Source organism: Macrobrachium nipponense, chromosome 36 (assembly GCF_015104395.2).
Source record: "Macrobrachium nipponense isolate FS-2020 chromosome 36, ASM1510439v2, whole genome shotgun sequence".
Taxonomy (NCBI): domain Eukaryota; kingdom Metazoa; phylum Arthropoda; class Malacostraca; order Decapoda; family Palaemonidae; genus Macrobrachium; species Macrobrachium nipponense.
The window spans coordinates 61,617,020-61,642,809 of NC_087220.1; the positions used below are offsets into that span (position 1 = coordinate 61,617,020).

A 25,790-nucleotide genomic window follows, 5' to 3' on the forward strand; every position below is an offset into this window, starting at 1 on the left:
AACCATTCATGATGACGTAAATGTCTTCTGATAAAACTGTTATCTAATGCCTATAAAAGTACTATTTCAATATAAATTATTTACCCTTCAATTTTCTACTTACGATATAGGTAAAGGAATATATGAATCTTCCCTTGTCTAAATAAGGGTGAAAAATTAATGCTGTATGACTGAAGATCAAAATATTTCAGAATATAACTTTAATAACACGTCATGATTGTTTAGCCTTCAGTTTCCTGTTTATGGTAGAGGCAAAGGAATATATAAATATGCCTTTGTTAAAACAGCAGGAAAGGATAATCCTATAGGACAAATTTAAAACTTTTATAATATGACTGATATTCTGAGATGCTTCTGAGTTGGGCAGTTGTTTACAGGACTACGTATGTATAAATCTACAAGAAGGATATATTTCTCTATCCATCAACCTTAATAACTCCTCAAGACAAATTTAAAGTGGGTTTATGATAGACATATTCAATAACTAAGTAATATTAAGAAGTTCGCCCTAAGTTCTTCATAGAGAAAAAATTTCGTACCAGCAGACTGAAGAAAACCCCGACCTAACCCAACCTTCATTATGTCCGATATATATAAACAAAACTAGTAAACAATTGGAAAAAGGAAGAAAAGAAAATTTCTCACCTAACCTTACCTTCATTTTTGTCCAACATACTTGAACATAACTCCAGCAAATCAATTTATAACTCAAATCTCTCATATAATACAGTATCAAACAAAAATGTATTTATAAGTTACTCACCACATAAAGCTGTATATCTCTGAGACTGGTAAGCTGCCTGTTGTACTATTCTTAAGGGCTAGAGCAATGAGACAGGAGTACGAGTAGGCCGGTTTTGGGAAAACCTTTTCCTCTGGGCGGAGATCTTTACGGGGCTTGCCGGTGGTCTTATACCTGATGGAGGAGCCATAGAGGTGTCTCAGAATTACAGAATCTAATGTTTACAAGCGATAAATATTCTGACATTCGAAAAATAATTAGTTTGTAAATCAGCGTAACTTTACCAGACCATAAGTACACCCCGAGACAATTTTGAAAGCCCCTCCTTACCTGTTGTTAATAATGTTATGACTGGTGGTTGTGCGAGCAGTTATGACTGGGGTTGTGGGTGTATTGGGGGTGGATGAGGACAGGCTCATCTGCACAGACGGCTTCTGCGATGCTTGTACAACCAACTGCGAGGCTGTTGTTAATGTGGGCTTAGCTGCGACAGTTGTGAGAGCTGCTGTCTGGGACACGGGCTGCGATGACACCAGGGGACTCTGCTGCTTGATGGCTTGCCCAATGGTTGTCTGAGGTCTCATGACTGTGACTTGAGTGGTAACAGTGGCACCATTGGAGGGCTGTGACTGAGGACTCTGAAGAGAATAGGATTACACAATTTAAATCAATAAAAAGCAATGTACTATTACAAATCCTAGCCAGTGCAATTTTTGTATAATGACATCACGTTTGCAATCCAGTTTGTTTGTGTCTATGAATATTACTAAGTAGGATGGAGTTTGTCCATGAATACAGTAACTAGTTTCAAAAAACCTAACCTGAACAGTTGTGGTAACTGACTGCTGGGGCTCAGTTTTGATGAGGAGTGTGGGTTTGGTTAAGGTACTTGTTGTGGCCGAACTTGTTATGACTTCTTCCTTGACTACTGTAGAAGGCAGCGTAGTTGGCAGTACGGCTGAAGGGTTGACCATTATACCATTTTCTAAATCTATGTTGTAATTGCTCATCGACGACATGTTCATCCACGAGTTGACGGCATTCAACTCGTCAGCGGTGTGGTCGTCCACCGTGTCCATGTCCTCCAGCTTTTCTAAAGGGTCGAACAGGGGCTCGAAGCTCTTCAAGTCTAACTCGGCCTCTAGGGACGACATACCCGATAAATCTAAGGAGTTGAGATCGGAGGAGGTGATCATGGCGTCCATACCTTCGTTAAAATCAATTCCACACTTGATGTCGCAGTCTATCATTTCCTGCAGGGTGAGACCAGGCTCCGTACTGGGCAAGTAGAGGTCCATGGTGAATGGATGATGTAGGAGGATGAGGTGAAAGAGGAGAGAGAAGGATGATGAGTGTGGTGATGTGATGGAGGTGTGGGATGGAGAGAGGAGACTTGACCGTCTACCTGAAAAGATGGAGACGACAAATATTTCAGTATATATATATATGCATAGAAATACAAACTTTAGAATTTCATACACCAATTTTCCTTATTAACTACCAGTACACAGAAAATGACTACATTCCATAATCCACAAATATATATGAGAGAGATGACATAACTTAATTAACACCAAAAACCACAACACAGAATTGTTTTCAGACCATAAAATACACCAATTTATGGCCTTTTGCAATATCTTTTCCCACTTCTTCAAAATTTCCACAAAGACCCGTACAGTACTGCATTAACACAATGACTAATACAACCCTAATCTAACATGACTCACTTATGTACAGCATGTTATAAATATTTATACTGAAGCTCATACATAATTTTAAAAACATACCAAACAATCACAAACCTATTATTTAAGTACAGAACTAGACTGGATTTAAAACAAGACAGGGCTCTGACAGACAGTACAAATGAAAAATTATAAATTAAGCAACTCCTCTCTATTCAGTATTTTCAATCTTCCTTTATTTATACAGTGTAGTAAAAATAGTTCAGATACTTTTCTTTAGAATGCAGTGGTACAGATGCATCTAACTTTTAAGAAGCAACAATCTCTTCAACTGCATAATTAAAATGTCTTCCTCACCATAAAACAACAATCAAATCGATAAACTCTACTGATTAAAGTTAACGCATACAAAAGTCCACCCTTGCATACTATAATAAAAAGCAAAATGGAGCAAGCCTTTCCCTGTAATTGACCTGTGATTTACAGCAAATTATATACGTAGAGCAAAATCACATGACCGGCCCCTCCCACTCTTGAACAGTACATGCAATATATTGCTCTCGAATGTATCACGAAAATGGCACAGCATTCAAGTACTCATGTAATTCATCATTTGGGGGAAAGTTTGAATTATATTTAACAAGTAAGTATCTTGCACATATTCCTAAGGCTACATTTTCCAAAATAAGTGCAATTCATGACAGAAAAGTATTCAAAACTTTCTCACTTGTGTTTTGTTACTACACTTTTGGGAGGTTAACATTGAATCTAACTCTCTCACTGAATAAAAATCATTTTGATTTATATGATTCAGTAACAAACCCCAAGAAATAAAACCATCAAGGACAGAAGTTTAAAAATATATATTTACAAGTGAAAACTTTGACCAACGTCTTAATAAAGACAACTCGGAACGCACAAAATATAACTTATAGCTCAGAATGTCCACAAGTACCCAGTGCACTCAAGCTATGAATAACCAGAATTCCCACATTTGCATTCTAATGCAAGCGCTATTCAACAACTCGAGAGGAAACCCAAAATCAGATTCCCAGGACAGTGGTTTACAAATGCAACCTTTCTGTGAATGGACAATAGATCATATCTGATACTACTGAGCAAGAAGTACCTGATGGTCACTGGAGTTTTAAGAATGGAAAACCTGTTTAAGATCACATTGTGCTTCTCGTGAAAAAGTTGTATTTACACATACTCTGTCTCTACAGAAAATGCTATAACATTAACATTGCAACTTTTTTTTTTATTTTCTCCTAAACTGTGCCTGCTAATACTGAATGTGTGTGCTTTAACATTAAAATGTCTTTTTCTATTCTCTCCCCCCACAAAATGTGCAAGCCAACACTCAATACAGTTTAAACAAAGTTAATAGATGTTGACTCTACAGCAGCTTCTTACACCTTTGAAAGAAATTTTTGGAAATTGTGAAAAAAGAAGAAAAAGGCTCTACAATGAATAAAATGACTGAATTTCCCTTAGATTAAGCCCAACTGTCAACACTTCCATTCATTTTGCCCAGCAAGAACACAAAAGTGAAAATACCAACAGACACCTAAGATAATAATGGTACATACCTGCAATCAGTAAAAGTTTAAAAATACCTCTTGCAAATACCTTTCATTCCTCACACAATCTATACCTAACTGCAGTGGAGACCACATGAAAAAGGCCGTAGCCCTACAAAGACAAAAATCAATAAGGGCGAGGAGAGGAGACATTAATGTTTAAACTTCCACTAACACTCAAAAGGTTGCTGTCCATTTGTGGGGTAATCTGGTGTAAATGGTTCCAAAAATGATTAAGAAGAAACTTGAAAATTGTGAAACCATACATGGATGGAATTAAATATTTCCAAGTACTACGGTACGCATAGGCTACAGGGTACAGCACTCTCACTTAAAATACACTGTAACACTTTCTTTGCCATCTTCGAATTGATACATTTTTTTATAGTATGCTTTTCACGACATGCCTTTGAATCTGGACGAGAAATAACATTAGAAGTCTCCATCCAAGGTAATCTTTCATACTCACACAAACTGCTGGACTAGAGTTACATATAGACATGCCACAGAAGGATTTAACTGAATCTTCATGCACACACATACAAAGTAACATAAACTGTAACAGTTTAATGTATACTCCTGTGCCATAAAACATTACACTGTAGTACTATCTACAAGCCAGAACTACTATATTTTACTACTGAAGTACAGTATTCCCTTGTTACACATATATCGATAAGACTGTATTACTTAATAGTACATATTCATATGACTGGCACTATAAAAACATTTTGTACCTCATTAAAAAAACTCTCTCTCAAAATGCAAAATAATGTTCACATACAGTACTAAACTGAAAGCTAACTGAACTTAGCAATACCAATGCAGTTACCATTTACTACGAACACTGTTTTAGTGAAAATAAAAGGAAATTTGAATTTGAATGTACATATAAAGCAACCAATCGGTTACAAAATTAATGCAGTATGTATATGCTATATCCTATTTAAGACAGAATTTACCATGAATCTAGAGATGCAATGGTAAAATTTTAAGACTTCAGTCCAAAATATTATAAAATTTTCTCACTTTTTAAAAGTAATCACAAAAGACAACGTTTCAATCTACAATGTACGTATCATGAAAATCACTATTTTCAAAATAGTACGAAAGTATAAAAATCAAGTTTAGATTGAAATTACGCTAATTCCTTCAACATACAGATATTCAATATTTCTATGTTTGTCTTTTATAAAATAATTTATATCAGGTGACTTTGTTCTCTAAACCAACATTCAAAAACTTAATTAAAAGCTGTTTACACTAACATTATAGCAAACAATTTATAAACTTTGGATGGAATATTATGAACATATTCTAGTTAAAATAATAGACTACTAAAAAAGTTCAAATAACTTGCCATAAATGCCCTATACACTGTGAGAAGTAGTTTTAAAAGTCTGATATCAAAACTGTAAACGGCCCACACTAAAGAACATAACTTCAATTTCAAATGAAACTGATAACAATTCTGAAACAGGGATGAATACAGAAAACAAACATTGAAAATCTCTCACTCAAAAACACACACAATCATTATCAACATCAAAGGCCACTGTAATTATAATCAAAACCTTCCCCCAACCAATGTCTGTGACAGTTAATTACTTAAAATCACTTCGTGGCAAATTCGAAATCTATTTTCCTTTTTCAATTTTTATGTAAGTGCAATAAAACTTGAATTCTGTAAGTAAGAATGTTGTGTCATAGTTCAAAAACACTTTCAAACACAGCAATAAATGTATATTTCTCCATCAAAATTAGCTGTTATGTTAAGAAGCGTGTTTATCATATCTCAGTAATGAGGACACAAATCGAACTAATTTAGGCTTAGCCAACAAAATGCATACATCACTAAACACTTTTCAGTACAAAAATCGTATATACACTACTGGCAAACTTTAAAAATACACCAAAAATTTACTTTTTCGAATTCTCGAGTACGAGGTACGCATTCAAACACGGAATTCAAAACTAAAAACACTTTTAAATACAAAAATCGTATATATACTACTCGCAAAATTGGAAAAATTACAGGAAAAAATTCACTATTTCGAACTCTCGAGTACGACTTACGAATTCAAACACGGAATTCAAAACAAATTCATATTCCTCCTTTAACTGAATTCACAGTTGCCAACTTCCCAATCTAATTACACCCTTCACACAGAATTTTATTCATGGCTAAAAGAAATATTGATTGCTTCGTATAGGGAGGGGGGGGGGGTGATGGGACAGGGTCGGAGAAGAGCAATGTTAGGCCTATAAATAACCGGCAAATAGGCCTACAAGCGAAACTCATCACAACCAAAGGTTTTTACATTTTTTGTTTCCTGTTACGGCAATGTCGAAAGAATTCGTAATAAAAATATAAAAAAACACTATAAATAGTCACGTCACTATAGTTTTGAACGTAAGATATGTTAAATTTATGAAAGAATTATAAGACAAATTACAGAACAAGTTAAATTCAAATTCGTTCACTGCCAAGTTAGAAAACTGTAAAATGAAATATATTTCTGGGCGGAAGACTTGGTAGGCCTATGGTGATTTAAGACCATATAGCGAAATACACATTGTATAACGAAATACATTACATAGCACTTAAAAACGTATATATTTATTACAATTAATATTTTTTGTTATAAAGCGTCCAGCACTCGTAAAAATAACATTTGTTATAAGCCGACATATGTATTTCCCGCCCCTCCTCTCCCAAAATACACACACGACGAGAGAGAGAGAGAGAGAGAGAGAGAGAGAGAGAAGAGAGAGAGAGAGAGAGCACAAAACAATCACGCACCTTCGGACGATAATAATAATGAACTCGATTTTGCTTTTCCATAGAAAAAAGAACCACTAAATATGGACTCCGAGACTGTCTGTCTGTCTGTTGCTCCGGCGGGATTTAAATGTCCACTGATGAAATTCGTCTCTCTCTCGCTCTCTCTCCCACTCACTCACTCACCCTCTCTCTCTCTCTCCCCCATTTTCCCGCCTTAATCCACACTGACAGTTCTCCTCCTCCTCCTCCTCCGTGCAGTCCCCCTCCCCCTTCCAAGTCTCCCTCCTCCTTCGACGGACAACAACACACATACGCAAATTACGCACGACGACTTGTCGTCCGCCGGCGGATCTCGCACACGACTCAGTGGGGCCTTTTCGCAAAAGGGGCGAAGGAGGCACGATACATCATCATCATTATCCTCCGACGGTCATGTCTCTCTCTCTCTCTCCCTCTGTCGTGTGCCACACCGTCGGGGGAAATTTAAAATTTAAATCCCTCACCTCACGCCCCCGGAGAGAGAAAGAGAGAGAGAGGAGAGAGAGAGGGAGGGAGGGAGAGAAAGATTCCCTTCGGCGGGAGAGTAACAGATTGAGAGAAAGAGAAGTCTTCTTCTTCTTCCCCTTCGCCGGTATAAACCGAGCGACAATGATGATAACGGAGGGCGGCGCCCCCGAAAACAGAGGGAGGAGGAAACGATATCGGCGGACGGACGAGGAGACCGTGACCGACCGACGGACGACGACGACGACGTCGGGGAGGGAGGGAGAGAGAGAGAGAGAGAGTGTGAGAGAGCGAGGAGGATTTCTTCGGCGGGGATTTTCGCGGATTTACCTGAAAGTACGCGAAAACAGCGCCCGATGGGACGCCCTCCGGGTCGGCCATGCTTACCTCGACGTCTTCCTCATTGAATTAATCCGTGCACAGGCGATGATCCCGCTCAAAATCGACAAATAAATCCACCGACACACAACACTCGCCTCTCGGAAAACATCGGAGGATTCTCGCACACACTCAGTCGTACGTTATGACAAAGGCAGACCACCATTTTGAAATCTCGCCCGCTGATTGGCCGGGCGCGGTCACGTGACGCGGGGCGACGGTGCCACGTCTTCCACTGTATACAGTTGCCATGGCAACGCTCTGATATAGTCTTCGGGGGTAGGATGCTGATTTCTTGTTATATGACTCTCTCTGTGACGTCTTTGTTTTCGGCTTTTATTAGATGAGGGAAATCGCTCAAAAAAGGAGGCACGGGCACGGTGGCACCTGCCCCGGGGGGCATTTAATCGTTCCATCCGATGGGGAAATGGAGGAATTCTTCTCGCCCGTCTCATGGCTATATAGGTTCTTATTGTTTCAGTTTCAACAAAGGGTGAGAGAGAGAGAGGTCTTCCGACGAATACTACCAAGTCTAACAAAAGAATTTCCGATTGATACATCGGGGATGAAAAAAAAAAATAAACTACTATAAATTGATGACGTTTTGTTTCCCACGTTCCTAAAGGGTGTCATAAGACGAATATACACTAGACCAACAGGCCAGAGGGAAATGAGTAGTATATTGTATAATAAATAATGCTTCATTATGGCTAGCAAGATGAATTACTTAACAACGGAAATACTGGAATTCTATTTCGTAACATCTGGCGTTTGTTATCATCCGTTACATTGCCATTCTTCCCTGAATAAAAATAGTTTGCTAGTACTACATTATCAGCAGACCTGACATTACAAAGGCTGGCTAGACCTATCAGTCACCGTCACATCAGAGAATGCATTGTATTCAGCCTTGCTTGAGAATGTCAGCCATTCAGTAGCATAATTTATTCGTGTACGAACATACTCGTGCCCTTTTAAGGCCGGAATGATAAGGAAATTCACGCAATTTCGCGACTTGACGAAACAGAAGGGAGGGATGAAGAGTGGAGCGAAAATTTTGCGTGCGCGATTCCACCGTTCCTACAGCCTGTCGGGGGAGGGCGAAGGGCCTTTGTCTGTCTGTCAATTATCTGTCAAAGCAGGACGTAGGTGAAGTCCTTAGCGTAAGGAACAAAAAGTTCCTGGCATACAACCACACGTGTGCCATGTGACAATGTTTTGATAGCACGTTCTGCCTCGCGCGCCACGTGCACACTTGGCAGCGCCGCGCTCCGCCCGCCCTGCCATTGGCCGACCGGCAAACGTGACATTGAGGCAGAGTTTAAATGTCTGTCCCTCGCCTGCCTCTGGAGAACCACTATCCTGCCCGTAAAAAAAGACCATTTGTGATTTCGATTTGCCGTCTAATGAATTAGACTCGGCCTGAATTAGGGATTTCGGCGCGTCGCTCGACGATTCGGCTACAAGGAGCCGTCGAAAGCGAGCGCCCTTATTCCGCCGGATAAGGAATGAGACCGAAAGTATCCAAAGCCTCGCCGTCCAATGAAGTCGCTTCCCGCTCGCGCCCTTTCAAACATGGCGATCGTGTCCTGGGATAATTTTGCTGGCCGCGGGGGTTTATTTTCTGCTTCTCGTTCGTCGGGCTTGCGACCCGGGTCAGAAATTCTCTTAAAAAATTATATTACAGGCGCAGGGGTCATCGCGAGGCTGCCGTTTTATATATACGGTAAAAATAGCATCTCCAGCGGGGTAGAATGGACTGGGCGAGTCCACTCTCCGACGGGGGAGTGAGGATGAGTAAAAGTTGTAGTAACGGTCGTCACGGGGCGGGCTTTTTAAACCGACGGAGGAGGGGGAGGCGGAGGGTGGAGGGAAAAAAGGTTTTTAAAGATCTCAACGGCCTTTTTGGAGGAGGAATAGGAGCTTAGGAGGTGAAGTTTCTTCCTTGTCTCCAAGTGCCTGTGGTGTGTGTGTGTGTGTGTGCCCTTAAGTCGTTCAGACTTAACGTCTCCTTCTTCTTCCATAGATTTCAGAGAACGACCGTTTTTCGGGGGAAGGGGAAGGGGGCACGTTGGTCTAAATTCTTTGTTCGGCTGCCCTAGATCGATAATTGAGTGCGAGGTTGATCAATATATTCTTACAAAAAGGGGGAGGGGGAAGGGAGAGGAAATACGGCAGGGAGAGAGAGGGAGAGGGAGAAAGAGATATAAGGGTGGGAATGAAACTAGATCGATAAACACAACCATGTGAGTTGTGTGTGATGACGTATCTTGTGAGTCATGGATAACATACTATACTATGGTCATGTATAAACACACAAACACACAGCACACACACTCTCTCTCTCACACACACACACTCATTTGAGATCTTCATTCATCGCTTATGCATACGTGCACTCATTCATATATTTTTTCCCTTTAACCAACTTTTACCTCTCTCTCTCTCTCTCTCTCTCTCCGTTCCAACTGAAGCAACAGTTTTGGGCGGGAAAGAGAAAGTCAAGGTGAAAACTAGGCTAAGAATTTAACAGTTTATCTTGTAGGCCTATACCACGGTCTAGACTCATAGAAAGCCCACTAACGTATTTTTGGTGATTCAGTGTGTTTAGATGTACACATTAGTGTATACATTAGGTGTACACACGTGTGTATGAAGTAAAATCTGTTTTAAACTCAGTAATGCAATGAGATTTCGCGAGGTACCAGAATGAGACTACAATATTAGAAGACAATTATCTGAATTATGTTCGACTGGGAAGATAATTATAATTTACGTTAATTATACTTTCATTTTGATTATATTCAGTTCTTGGGAGGGTACTACTTCAATGGCGATACTTATGATTAGTTTCAAGTTATAATTTTCAACTTACAACTTAAGACCTTCGTCCGTTAAGTGAATTGCTAAATAAAGATTCACGGAAGAAACGCTGGTGTGACTATGTTTACACTCTCTCTCTCTCTCTCTCTCCAACCAACGTGACGTCAAGTTAAAATCGATCCAAATTAATGCCGTCAGTGTTACGGGCTCTTGCTGTTTATATCGATTGGTTGTGTGTCATTCTGGTTGATAAGATCCAAATTAGTCTCTCTCCTCTCTCTCTCTCTCTCTCTCTCTCTCTCTCTATCAAACCAGTCATCACTTGTGCATACCATACTTTAAAACGTATATTCTATATACTTAAAATATACATTAGGTTAATATCTTCATTGTGCTTAAGTCCTTACATACCGAGGTTTTCAGAGAGAGAGAGAGAGAGAGACTGAGCTGGCCATAAGCCAATACAGGGCGGCTCCTGTGTGAGAGAGAGAGAAATTACTTGATTGCAGAGCAACGCAAAAGACACACGGACTAGCAACAAGGCAACAATGTCACGCTGATCAGAATGTGGTCCGTTTTCTCTGCGGCAATTGTGGAATATAATTCTATGCTGACGTTTGTCTATTTATACTTATTTATTTATATCTGTGAATCTTTTCATGTGCTTTATATATTGCATATTATTGCCTTTTAATCATGGTACCGTTCAAGGTTGCTTTGCAATTTATTTAAGTGTGTTTGGACGTGCATAGGCCTAACACAGAAAACGAAGACGGCAGTAATAGAGCAAATGTACCATTATTCGCCCTAAATTAAATGTCTAAATATCAACTGATCCTTTAAATTAAACGCGCTCTGCTCACAGGTGCATCATTAACACCCTAAAAACAGGAAAACTTCCCTCACAGAACCGCAACTATCGATTCTTTAGACCATAAAACCAAAGAAAATGGCGAATCGATTGCAGAGCAAGTGTTGGCCAGAAGCTACGGTGGTTTTGGCGTATTCCAGGCTGGAATTTATGGATTCTACTTGAATATTTGATGGCTCAACTCAGGTGAAGGCAAGAGTTCCTTTGGAAGCGACTTTGCGATAAATATTTGAATGATTGAATGAAAGCAAGTGTGGTTACCAAGGAATTGCAGTAGGTAGAATTGTTACACTGAAAGCTTCGTGCTTATGGATAAAGTTGATACTGCACGCTAAAAATTTATATATAAACAGTTTCAAATGTCACAGTCTGTCGTAATATGTGTTAACGGATCTTATCTTGCAAACATAGAAAACCAAGACTTACGAAGGAATAAACAAAATCATTTAAGATATATTCCAATTCATTAGACATATACGACATGCTACCGTTTGAACCAATTGCATACCTTACTTCATCTACAAACAAAGATGTCTAACAAAAGCAAATTCCGTTTTAGTGTCATGTAATTACGCACGAACGATTCGCGAGAATTATTAGGCACCTTAGATAATTATCCCTGGCATGCGACCCGAACTCATTTGTTCACAAGGTCAGGTCGAAAGAAAAAAATATGATCACTAGACTTAAAACTCTTAAAAGCTGCCTCAAAATCAGGAAACTCTTTACGTAAACCTCTACGACACTTTAATTTCTCGAGATATCCTTTTTCAAATCACTGCCACGTATTCGTTATAGTTGCTACGTTACGTGAACGGTCATACGGAGCGAATTTGCGGTACGTGTGTGGTCGGTATATGTAACGAACCAGTTAGAATGAAATATCTACGTTATATATCTTTTTACGCCCGATTTATCTGGGTTAGAATTCTACCGCAAAATGGCGCCAAACCAGCTTTTACCTTACAGCAAACGTCACCGTATTGTTAGATTTTACTACACGGTAAAAAAAAAATTACATATATATTCTAATATTGTAATATACAATTGCTAATATTATTTAAAGGCCACTTATTACCATTTTGAAATAGGGTCATTCACAACGAATCTTAACAAAACTAAAAATAAATAAATAAACTGATTTGCCAATATTCTCACTACTTTCGACTAAGGGCCAAGAATTAATGAACTGTTTGGAGAGAGAGAGAGAGAGAGAGAGAGAGAGAGAGAGAGAGAGAGAGAGAGGTTATCGACACAAAAACTATGTGATTTAGATCATACGCTGTCATTTAGATATGGACAGAAAAAAACTTGACAGGGGACCAATCATGGTAGTAAAACACACACACACACACACAGATTGTCATAAAGTATAAAGTGTTATTAGCTTACAGTACATAAAGTTCGGTCAGAGAGAGGAGAGAGAGAGGATGAGCCAGAGCAGAGAGAGAGAGAGAGAGAGAGAGAGAGAGAGAGACCGAATTTATATTATATATAATAACGTGTCTCCCCTCCTTGTAATATCCCTAAGAATCTTGAAAAAAGCTAATTACAGGAAATCTTTGTGACATCAACATAGTACTAATATTAAGTCATCAAACTTGGGATATTTCCAGTAAACACTGAAAATAACTAATTTAATGCACACTGGTATCATTAACCCAAACTTTTTTTCCTAAGTAATTCCTAATAAAAATATCAAGAACTATAACATTAACCATGAGTTTTTCCACATTAAAACATGGCCTTGCAGCGTTCAATAAACCCTACCAAGGTCATTACGTGTGTTGGAACAAAAAAATAAAAAATAAAAAAGTTACAGAGATATCCACGCACGCAACAAGATAGTTACGTTTTTAGGAATTGAAAAAAAAAAAGGTTCATTACAATTCAATGTTCTTTTGCACTGTAGCCAAATCAAGTCACATTTGTAACGTCTTAAAAAAACGTATTACAAACTGGGACAAGGTACTACATCCCAAAATTGGCGGGAGTTTCCAGGCAGCCAGGTCTTCTGGCAATGATACTCCTTCATTTCCAGTGGCAAATAGTTTGACTAGGCCTATAATCTCGTGACAAAACGAACTTAAGGATTAATTTTGACATAAAGGAAGCAATTTCTATCACAGTCCGTTCTCGAACGACTGTTGAATTTGAAACAGTTCACAGTTTTAAAACTCCTCTTCTCAATGATATATAGAGAAGGTATAATATACATTCCCTTCTTCACCATAGACGATGACCTCATTTTCTCGAATGATGATTTTACTGTGCCTTTTAAAATCGGCGAACGAGCGCCTGGGAAACTCGCCCTTGGAGCAGGGCGCCCCAGAGATGGTTATCCCCAATACAATCAGTCGTATTTCATACCACGGAATTATTTACATTTAGGCGCCGGTATACAAGTGTGAAAATGCCATAAGGTAACCGTCCCGGGCTCCGGCGGGAGGAAAAAGTGTCCTTAAGCCCGTCGCGAGAAAGGGCGGAAATGCCTTGAACCCAGCCGTTAATACGGTCGCAGGCTGAACTAATCCTTAAGTGAGGGGCGCATAGAGGTGCGCCCACCGGTAGAAAAACGTCCCTCGGCCACATCCTTGTAACCCAAGGGCAGTTTTCCTGGGAGGTGTCGTAGGGATACAAAGTGTTACCACCACCTCGGCCTATTGTTACCTCTTCAATATATTTATACAATGAGCTGCGGACGCTGCCCGAACGGTGTTGTAACACATTTATTATGGACTGCGTAAACAGTGACGCCATTCGAATAGCTACAGAAATCGCAAATCCCCTTAATAAAGAGCGCTAGATTACATCAACTGCGATTATCGTGTATGGTATCGCGGAAGGCACAGTCGGAATGGTGGAAGAGAGAGAGAGAAAAAAAAATCACGAGGCAGACAGACTGAAGGTTGGTTGGGAACTTGGGTTGTGGTTAAATTCTCTCTCTCTCTCTCTCTCTCTCTCTCTCTCTCTCTCTCTCTCTCTCTCTCTCTCTCTCTCAGGCCATCTTTGATTTGATGTTAAAATTTAAAACTATAAACTGAATAAAACTAAAGGTTCTTTGCATTACTCATGTTGGCCTATCTTGCAGACTGTAGTACTAAAAAGAATAAAAAACTGTAAATTATTAGACAACGAATACGAAGAGACTGCTCAAATACGAGACATTCCTTCATCGAGGAACAAAGACTGAAAAGGTATATACACAACCCTGAACGAACCTTCGTCCGTGTCTACAACCTACAACAGATTTCGCCATATCAGCTCTGGCTAACTCACAGCACCAGCAGCCGAGCCGTTAAGACTTAAAAACGAACCGTCTCCTTTTTTTCTAATCGGCCCCTTAGGGGTTTAAGACCTCTTCCTACAACAAACGGTCGAAAACGATATAACAAAAAATTAGAAAATACTACTATAAGTATTAGGGACTTTATAACAAAACAGTTACAAAGGAATTCCGCGAAATATTCAACTGAAGAGACGAGCACGGCAGACTTGTGGTACAATGCAAAAGTTCGTTACCTCCTCCTCCTCCCCCTCCCTAGTGAGCGCTCAAGGACATTTTACGTAATCTACTATTACAACTCCTACGGTTTTTGCCTAACCGTCTTAGCAATATATATATATATATATATATATATATATATATATATATATATATATAAATATATATATTATATATAGGTGTACACTCACCTAGACCTATACGCCGTGAGAAAAATAGACGATACTGTAGGTACAAACTATAGACCTATAACTAAACAGTCAGACCACTCAAAACTAAATCGAAAATATACGTGAATATACAACCTGAAGACATAATCTTTTAAAGAATTCCCTCTCTCTCGGTAAAAATTTAACTTGCATGCTTCCGGCCACGAAACGAAACGAGAAAGACTGTCGTCTACAGCTTGAACCAAGACCTCATAAAGCAATGAGGGTAATAAAATGGCAGCCATAATTACCCGCCCGTCGTTAACTTCTTTCTTTTTCTCAATTTTAATGTCTTCCATGATCGTTTGTGATTTGACGAACGGGAAGGCGGGGGGGGGGGGGGGGTGTACACATGCCCTTGTGTTTGGTGTAATAGGGTATTTAATGACTTTTGATAGAAAAAATTAATTTCATCAGACTTATCACTTTGAATATCATGAAAATTCCAATGGTTTCATGTGGCTCTGTATTTAACATGGTGGTATGTCACAGCTAGGCCTATCTCATAGGCCTACTACAAAATTTAAAAAATCAGTTGGGATAATTTTAAACTGATATTGGAATTTTATCATATCTTCCATAATTACAAGTTAAAAAACATCACTTCCACGGTTTAAATTGACTACAGTATTAAAATCAACATTCTCTCGGCTTTTAAATCTTCCAGTACATGTTAAATCGAAGATCACGTGACTTCATTTACACGCATTGAGCGTTTTTTTTTTTTATACCTGCACGTGCGAATCAAACGTTTGTGGCTGGAAGTCAAATTGAAAAACATTTTTTTTCAGAGACGAAATCGTTATTGCCATGTGGTTATATCAATGATCGCCTGAACAACTCCATTCATGGGACATTCATTGACGTAGTAAGAGAGAGAGAGAGAGAGAGAGAGAGAGAGAGAGAGAGAGAGAGAGAGAGAGAGAGAGAGAGAGGTGCAGTTAATGCATTCACAGTTTTAAATCACGTTACTAGTTTTAAACGAATAACAACAAAGTTAGAATATCTCATAGATCTAAGCCACGGAGAACTCGACAACTGAGTCTATACTTCTTCATTCTTCTTGCCGGTTGAATCTTGAATGGAGGGCAACAGCCTACGCTTTAACCTTTAACCCCGAGCCTGATTTTTTTAACGCCATTCTTTCCGTTGGGTTCAGTCTATCTCTCTCTCTCTCTCTCTCTCTGGTGATCTGTCTTCGTGATGGCACAAAGGCCATCGTACTACTTAAACGGAAAATGGTTATTTTTGGGGCTTGTAACCAAATAAGTCTAGGTTTGTGAAAGGGTTCGTAAGTATAAATTAGACTTGGAATATAAAGTTAATTGAAATAGCAAACACTTTTCACCCTTATTAATAACGTTTTCGTATGTACTACAAAATACTCATAGATGAAACGTAAAGGTAAATAAGTCAATGCTATGTGACCGATAGGCCTAGGCCTAGAATGAAAAAAAAATGCTTTCCTGTTTAAATATTTCCAATTTACATACAACACTGCGTTGTAAACAGCCATTATGAAATGTGCGTCGTACGCCAATCAAATGTTCACACATTTCTTAACAAGACCATCTAAAAGTTATAGTGTTGGCAAAAAGAAAAAAATAAAAAAAAGTGTCACTAACTTCGCGCCGAGATGCTAATCTATACAAAGCCAACAGGAATCTCTCTAAGTAGAGTGAAATACGCTTAAATGTTCGTCTGTACTGTACTTTTAAGCTCGTATTAACAGTATACTAAAACATTTCTTATTGTTCAAGAGATTATTTCCTGAAATATGGAAACGAAATTGAATCTTGCGTTCTCTACGAATCAGGAATACATTGTTAAGCCAACAAATTTATACAAGTTCTCTCAATTTTCGAGTTCCTTCGAGGCTATAATACCACTTAGTATAGTTTAACGAAACTGAGTCTAGTATAAGTTTAAAATAACTTCAGACAGCGTCCGTCTAGAAATAGGTCGTTCTATAAAGCGTCAAGCAAGGTCATAGTCAGCGTAGATCGAACCACAACACGCGGAGTGACCTTTAAAACAAAGACAGTCTAGACTCAAGGTTTAGCCTAGACCGAAGTAACACGCTGAGAGAGAGAGAGAGAGAGAGAGAGAGAGAGAGAGAGAGAGAGAGAGAGAGAGAGATCTTATAAAAGACTCGGGAATAACACAGACCAACTTGTGATGAAGGTTTACCTCAAATACTTTGGTACTTGCAAGACCTTACCTTACCGGATCAATACCAGCTCAAGGGTGATGTCCTAATTTTGCGTAGGATGCCAGTACGCGGTGAAGGAATTGCAGGATATGGAATAGGGATATGGAATTTTCATCCAAGTTCCAGTAGGATATCTAAGCAGTGGTCTGGAATATAGAAAATAGACCTGGATTTAGATATTCCAGGATTCGTGAATCCTAGTACTATCGGGACTAAAATAAGTGAAAATATTGATGAAAAAAAAGACCTTAATACTAAACTTAATATAATTTACACAATGATTACTTTACGATTAACGTAAATTCATGAGGAGAGAGAGAGAGAGAGAGAGAGAGAGAGAGAGAGAGAGAGAGAGAGAGGTCATCATATCACGGGCGGTCAATCGAGGTCAACGAAGAGAATTATCATAAAGCCGTGACATTGTTTTATATACCCCATCACGGAGATTAACGCTGCCCAAATTAGGCCCAAAGCCCCGGCGCCCAGCTGGGCATATCCAAACCAAAACTGACCTGAGGAGAGATTAACGTTCGGAGGGAATTATCGTCAGGGCGGACAAAGGGATTAATGACCTGAGGTACGGTTTTTATTATCTTCGGAGGATTAGGAGTTTATGGAGGGGCAGTTGGGCCTTTAAAAACCTGTGGGGTTTTAAATAGGAGTTCTGCTTGAGAGAGAGAGAGAGAGAGAGAGAGAGGAGAGAGGAGAAGAGGGGAGAGAGACGAGAGAGAGAGAATTTTGAATGGGAGTTTTGCTTGCTTGCTTGCTTGCTTGAAGAGAGAGAGAGAGGAGGGGAGAGAGAGAGATGAGAGAGGTGAGAGAGAGAGAGACGAGAGAGAGAGAGATGGAGAGAGAGAGAAAATTTTGCTGGGAAGTTTTGCTTGCCTTGCTCTCTTTCTCTCTCTCTCTCTCGAGATACTATTCCGCCGTTTAAGCAAAAGCAATAGTACGATTTAACTGCACGTGTCTCCAAGCCTCTATACAACCTTACCAACTCGGTCTAGTGTCGACCCCGGGAATGAGTTAAAATCAATATCTCTCTATCTGAACGGTAAATATAAAGATCTATCTATCCTAAAAAGCATTTCCCGTTACGAAGCAGAAATAGGTCCTCCGCTATTCACGCCTGAGAGACCATATTTAATCAAGTTATTAGAATAAAGATTTCAGTTATAAATGGTTTGCGCGAAAATACACACAGAAAAACACAACAAAACATTAGTACTATAGGCATACGTGTGGTATTAAACTCAAAATTATTGACTATATTATTGAATTAAAGTTCACATATGCGTAGTGTAGGACTAGTTACTTGCCTAAAATGTTCCATTATTCTATAACAATACGGAATAGGAATAATTATTTGCCAAAATTGTTACATTAAAATGTATATATTGTAGGTATTTGTACAAAGTTAACACAATGTGACACCACATAAAATTTATACACTTTATTATAATAAAACCCAGAAAATACAGTTGTGAAACAAAAGCTTACAAAACGTTACAGTACGACAGGAAATGTAGTACTATGTAATGTAATTTCTGCATTTCTCAAGATAAATTACCCAATGTCTTGTATTTTTAGTATAAATTCACTCCATACAAAAGAATAACTAAACAGAATGGCGTACCATCTGCTTAGACGTATGTTAAACAGGTGTTCAAGGTAGGTTTTTTTTTTTATCCTTAACTCGAAACGAACATGTGTGCAGTTATGTGGGTAAGTTCAGTATAGCGTTCTCTCTCTCTCTCTCTCTCTCTCTCTCTCTCTCTCTCTCTCTCTCGTATACAGAACATTTGTGCAGTTTATATGCGACGATTCACCAATGTCCTCTCTCAATGTGCACGCAACATATGTGCTGTTATGTAGGTATTCACTACTGTGTTCTCCCTCTCTTTCTCTATAAAACATTCGCAACACACACACACACAACACCGTACAATGGACTACTGTATTTTTTATAATGACACATATAATTGAAAAGTAACAATCAAGTCTTACCACGCACTTCAACTCACTTGGAAAGTCTCCCGCGTCACGAATAATAAATTTCTAACAGAGACTTGAAACCAACAACCAAGTTCCTAAGTTGTTGCTTACTTGCTGTCTGATTGAGAACTGGGTCTAATCACATGGATAGGACGTAGCAGGGATTAACTGGATACACAGACGCCCAAAGCAATTTGGGAAAAGAACCAAGATCTGGGTTCGTTTGTTTTCGAAAATGACTGAATCTGAGATTTAAATATCCTGTAGGCCTATAGTTTTTAAACAATGAACCAAAAATGTGAGATATTTTGGTATTAAGTTATGCATTTTCTACGAAATTATTTATTTTTTTATTTATAAACACTATATTTAAATATTTTTCTATTAAAAAACTGCTGTCTTGATATTTACAAATTTTACATCGACACAAAAAACACTGTTTAGAAATATGCCATTAATATAGCCTTAAACACCTTAAGAGAGCCAGACTCATTTTCAAACTCAAAACTAAAATTTAGGACTATACTTTCATGATCATTAAATACATTAACTTCAGTTTCTATTTACATTTAGAAGACAAGAAACCAATACAGTATACAGATTGGACAGTATAAATGAAAATTAGTACCACTAATCAGAACCTACTAATAAATTCCTCCAGCACCACTAATTCGAACCCACTAATAAATTCCTCCACTACCACTAATTCGAACCCACTAATAAATTCCTCCACTACCACTAATTAGAAACCACTAATAAATTCCTCCAGTTTACAGAAAATATAGTCCCTCTTTCTCAAAGTGAACAGAAACATCACTGCAGTACCTTCCTTGTGACTAAGAATGATATGCTGACAATATTCCTGGGTCAAGTCTCCTGCTTATGAGGGAGTCCTAGACTTGCAGCAATGGTAACATGATGGAAAATAGAAAAATAACCCTTTCAGTGCTTAAGAATCCTAGCCATACCAGTAGCTAACATTTTCAAAACTGCAATTATGGTGCTCTCAAGTAGGTGGGAACAAGAGTAAAATTCAGGTGCTTGGGAGCAATCCAAGCACTGAGGCTTAGGCAATCCAAGCATTGTCCTGTTTAATAATGACTGGCACCATAGGTATACCATATCCCTTAGCAGACCAAGATGAATATAGAAAAAATATTTGCCTGAAGATAATGTGATACTTTGGAGAGGCATAAAAGAACGTGACTTGTGTCATGAACTTCAGACAGACTACTACAAGTTCAAACCAACAGGAGAGGTGTCTCTATTCACTATTATTACCAAGACTACATCACGATTTCCTAAGCGCTTACCTCTCAGTAGCTACCAGCCCAAACAAATCTGCAACCAAGCTTACTATTAGCAAATCAACTACAAAGACACCAGTGTAGGGTGGTAACTTGAATGTTGATAACCCATATAACGCAGTCAAGGATACTGTCATACTGACACCACATAAAATTTATACACTTTAATATAATAAAACCCAGAAAACAGTTGTGAAACGAAAGCTTACAAAACATCAACGGTACGACAGGAAATGTAGTACTATGTAATGTAATTTCTGCATATCTCAAGATAAATTACCCAATTTCTTAATTTCTTGTATTTTTAGTAAAAAAAAAATCACTCCATACAAAAGAATAACTAAACAGAATGGCGTACCATCTGCTTAAACGTATGTTAAACAGGTGTCCAAGGTAGGTTTTTTTTTATCCTTAACTCGAAACGAACATGTGCCCAGTTATGTGAGTAAGTTCAGTATTGCGTTCTTTTCGTGTTCTCTCTCTCTCTCTTTTATACAGAACATTTGTGCAGTTTATATGCGATGATTCACCAATGTCTTCTCTCAATGTGCACGCAACATATGTGCTGTTATGTAGGTAAATTCACTACTGTGTTCTCCCTCTCTTTCTCTATAAAACATTCGCAAAACACACACACACACAACACCGTACTATGGACTACTGTATTTTTGATAATGACACACATATAATTGAAAAGTAACAATCAAGTCTTACCACGCACTTCAATTCACTTTGAGTCTCCGGCGTCACGAATAATAAATTTCTAACAGAGACTTGAAACCAACAACCAAGTTCCTAAGTTGTTGCTTACTTGCTGTCTGATTGAAAACTGGGTCTAATCACATGGATAGGACGTAACAGGGATTAACTGGATACAAAGACGCCCAAAGCAATTTGGGAAAAGAACCAAGATCTCGGTTCGTTTGCTTTCGAAAATGACTGAATCTGAGATGTAAATATCCTCTAGGCCTAGTTTTTAAACAATGAACCAAAAATGTGAGATATTTTGGTATTAAGTTATGCATTTTCTACGAAATTATTTATTTTTTTATTTATAAACACTATATTTAAATATTTTTCTATTAAAAAAACTGCTGTCCTGATATTCACAAATTTTACATCGACACAAAAACCCCGTTTAGAAATATGCAATTAATATATCCTTAAACACCTTAAGAGAGCCCGACTCATTTTCAAATTCAAAACTTAAAATTTAGGACCAGCATTGATACTTTGAATACACACAAAAGACTTACTGTCAATACTTTCATGATCACTAAATACGTTAATTTCAGTTTCTATTTACATTTAGAAGACAAGAAACCAATACAGTATACAGATTGGACAGTTTAAATGAAAATTAGTATCACTAATCAGAACCTACTAATAAATTCCTCCACTACCACTAATTCGAACCCACTAATAAATTCCTCCACTACCACTAATTCGAACCCACTAATAAATTCCTCCACTACCACTAATTAGAACCCACTAATAAATTCCTCCACTACCACTATTAGAACCCACTAATAAATTCCTCCACTACCACTAATTAGAACCCACTGATAAATTCCTCCACTACCACTAATTAGAACCCACTAATAAATTCCCCCAGTTAACAAAAAATATAGTCCCTCTTTCTCAAAGTGAACAGAAACATCACTGCAGTACCTTCCTTGTGACTAAGAAAGACATGCTGACAATATTCTTGGGTCAAGTCCCCTGCTTATGAGGGAGTCCTAGACTTGCAGCAATGGTAACATGGTGGAAAATGGAAAAACAACCCTTTCAGTGCTTAAGAATCCTAGTCATAACAGTAGCTAACATTTTCAAAACTGCAATTATGGTGCTCTCAAATAGGTGGGAACAAGAGTAAAATTCAGGTGCTGTGTAGATGTCCCGAGCACTAAGGCTTGGGAGCAATCCAAGCATTGTCCTGTTTAATAATGACTGGCACCATAGGTATACCATATCCCTTAGCAGACCAAGATGAATATAGAAAAAATATTTGCCTAAAGATAATGTGATACTTTGGAGAGGCATAAAAGAAAGTGACTTGTGTCATGAACTTCTGAGAGACTACTACAAGTTCATACCAACAGGAGAGGTGTCTCTATTCACTATTATTACCAAGACTACATCACGATTTCCTAAGCGCTGACCTGTCAGTAGCCACCAGCCCCAACGAATCTGCAACCAAGCTTACTATTAGCAAATCAACCACAAAGACACCAGTGTAGGGTGGTAACTTGAATGTTGATAACCCATATAACGCAGTCAAGGATACTGCCATACTGACAGCTTTGTGTGGAAATCAGTGGAATTTTCAGAGCAAGCTCATAGCTGTGTAGCAGAGTTGAAAGAAACATTGGCAGTATAGTGGTGTTATATGACCAATGGGGTATTGCTGGATTTTTTGTCTTATCATATCCCAAATGTTTCAAGACCAAACGGGATTCACAAGTAGACACCATTTGTAGCTGTGCAAAAGGTCAGCAAAATATATCACAGTAAGGATGGGGTTCTGGCATAATCACTGACAATATAGTATAATCTCAGGCTTCAAGAAAATGTTGTCTTAAAGGGAAAAATAATGAGATGACAAGGTGGAAAAATTAACTGTTCCCATAAGGGATATTGCTTCCATGACTCTGGAGAAACTTGACATTGGATAAATTTGGTAGTCATCCATCTCCAAATTCAACTAACACACTCAGTATTTTAATTAACCATCTACTTTACACCGCATCCCACTATTCACCATTAGCAATCAATGATCTATAATATCAGACAATTTGTCATGAAAAGGAAGAGGATACTGTTGTAAAACATTCATGTACCATGTGCTCTGGAAGTAAGACATTTTAATTCAAAAGGAGACAAGACCTTTCTCAGGTTAAAAATGGGACACAGGATAACTCCCAATTGAAAACATTACAACTTTTTGTTTTACAAATAAAAGTTGACTATAACTGGTTGCAACATGAACTGGTGGCAGATAACTAGTATTTGCATCTTACATTTTTGCCCATAGTAGTAGCTTATAGTTAAACTTGAAGGCATGTATAAGAGAAAATTGAAGTTTTTAATAGTTTTAGAAATGCTTAAGACAGATTGGACACCAACCTGTCAGAAATGCTTGGTTAATTCACTGTCCTGTATACTAAACAATAATGGACAACCACAACAGAATACCACCTTTGAGTAGAGAAAGGAAATAGTGCACTAGTAAAACAGGGATAAATACAAACTTAACCAATGTGCCATGCCCTACCTAAACAAAGACCCCTTACCATAACCTGAACTACAACACTGTAAATTATAGTGAAATAACAGAGGAACATCCTAAATCAGTCCATCTACAGAAAGTTATAATATATCCACCTGAGTGACCAGCAAAACATTTTCAGTAATTTAGTACAATCCAAAATACAAAACATACTTATGTATGGTACTGTGTAACACACATTTACCGACAACGAAACTTAAATATTTGTAATGCTCTTATAGGCTACTCAAAACCAACCCTTTATCCTAAATGGGCTATATATTCTGCCACCCACATATATGAATTCAGCCCGTTCATCTTTCAAGCTAAACATTGTAATGTGACTTCTCTAGCTTAAAAAGAACATGTTTGATAGAATCCTGTACAATACCTGCAAAACTACAAGTAACAATTTATCTTTAACATGTTAAGTCTCCAACCAGCCTCCTGTGAGTAGCCTAGGAATTGAGGTGGAGACTGACAAGGTGCCAATTACCAAATCTTTGAGGACTGAGCTTGTGAGTAAGTTATTTTATAATTTTTTATGTAAGTTTCAGACTGCCAGCCTAGACACAGGGGTAAACTAGGTACTACCTATTTTTAAGAAGTTCCTGCTACCTAAATTGGTCATGTATTAAGATTTCTAGTTATCAGACATTACTCACTTTCCTGTTAGCCTAATCATAGCGCAATTTGTGAATACCATAAGCAAAAATACGCTACGGAAATAAGTGGTTTGGACCAGAATGTCAAGGAGTGAGAAAAGTCCTAGCGTCTGTGCTTATGACAAACTAGCCTAGGGTAAAATACCAAATGGCTGGCCTCTACCATAGCGCAAACACCTTCCTGAAAAAGTACTTTAACACTTCCTGTAACCTAGGTTAGACATTAGGTAGTCAAGAGCCATCATTGGTCGAAGCAACACCTCAAGACCTGTACTTTCCTCTCGAAGAAAGTTTTTTCCCCCAAGTCACAAATTAAGGCCATAATTTCCGATTTACATGAAGGTGGGCATGCTATGGTAGAGGCCAGCCATTTGGAATTTTACCCTATAGTAGGTACATAGGCCTAGGGAGAAAGTCAATGGAGACTTATGATCACTCTTTCACCCACTTCTTGTGACAAGAAGATAAATGCAAGAACTTCGACCCAAGGCTGCAGGGGAATTACTAGGCAATTTAACACGGTTTTGGTAGATATAGGGTACTTATCCGCGGCGGCCTAGACTATGGCAGTTGCGGTTTTTCTATGCAGTTTTACCTACTGAACAAGAATTTTAAGTAATATTTATTCGGCCGACTGTAATTACCTAACCCCCAAGGGGCCAGTACTAAACACAGCGAAATACATTGGACGGCCCCCAATCCCTAGTGGGTGTCGTATCCGCGGTTACGTTTCTTGCAGTCCGTGCGAACTGCTTCTGTAGAAATACCACGGTTTTTTTGTTAGGTAAGTGGGAGGTTCCAACAGGGGTGACTGAAATCTCATTTTGTACACTAGGCTAATGCATCCTACCTAAAATTTGAATTTGGATCAAAGCCTTTTTTTGTGCTTTAAGGAAATACTATACACAAATTCGTTTAAAACACACGGGAAACCCTGTCTCAAAACATTAGGTATCATAGCCTAGACTAGTAGTATGTACCTGTACCTAGTTGTAGGTTATTATAGGTAGGTCCTATATAGCTAGGTAGCCTATGTACACAAAAAATTACCAATAAATATTCAGGAATTGAAGAGTCAATTTGAATATGCTGTTTAATTCTTCAAAGTAAGAATAAGCCAAAACTCTATTCTTTAAATTAGGCTAGCCTAATATCCTAACCTATGGCCAACTTCCATTCATAGGCTAATTGAAGAGACAAACTTAACCATTAAGTCTATACTTTTATCTTATAAGTATCACAATTAACTACAAGTTAC

General features: G+C 38.4%; 1 protein-coding gene across 6 annotated transcripts in view; it reads right to left on the reverse strand.

Annotated features, from left to right (window-relative positions):
• Positions 1–25,790, reverse strand: part of LOC135203765 (forkhead box protein K1-like) — a 41,339-nt gene that overhangs the window by 15,394 nt on the left and 155 nt on the right. Inside the window, exons 2-5 of one of the 6 annotated variants that reach the window (XM_064233723.1) lie at positions 17,315–17,446; positions 1,564–2,147; positions 1,073–1,380; positions 764–916 (exon numbers count right to left, since the gene is read on the reverse strand). In XM_064233723.1, coding sequence (XP_064089793.1) covers positions 764–916; positions 1,073–1,380; positions 1,564–2,040 — 938 coding nt within the window. In that variant the 5' untranslated portion in view covers positions 2,041–2,147; positions 17,315–17,446. Of the gene's footprint in view, positions 1–763; positions 917–1,072; positions 1,381–1,563; positions 2,148–6,816; positions 6,968–7,632; positions 7,847–17,309; positions 17,447–25,790 lie in introns of those variants that run through there. The other 5 variants (XM_064233722.1, XM_064233721.1, XM_064233726.1 and 2 more) reach the window with 5 other exon arrangements.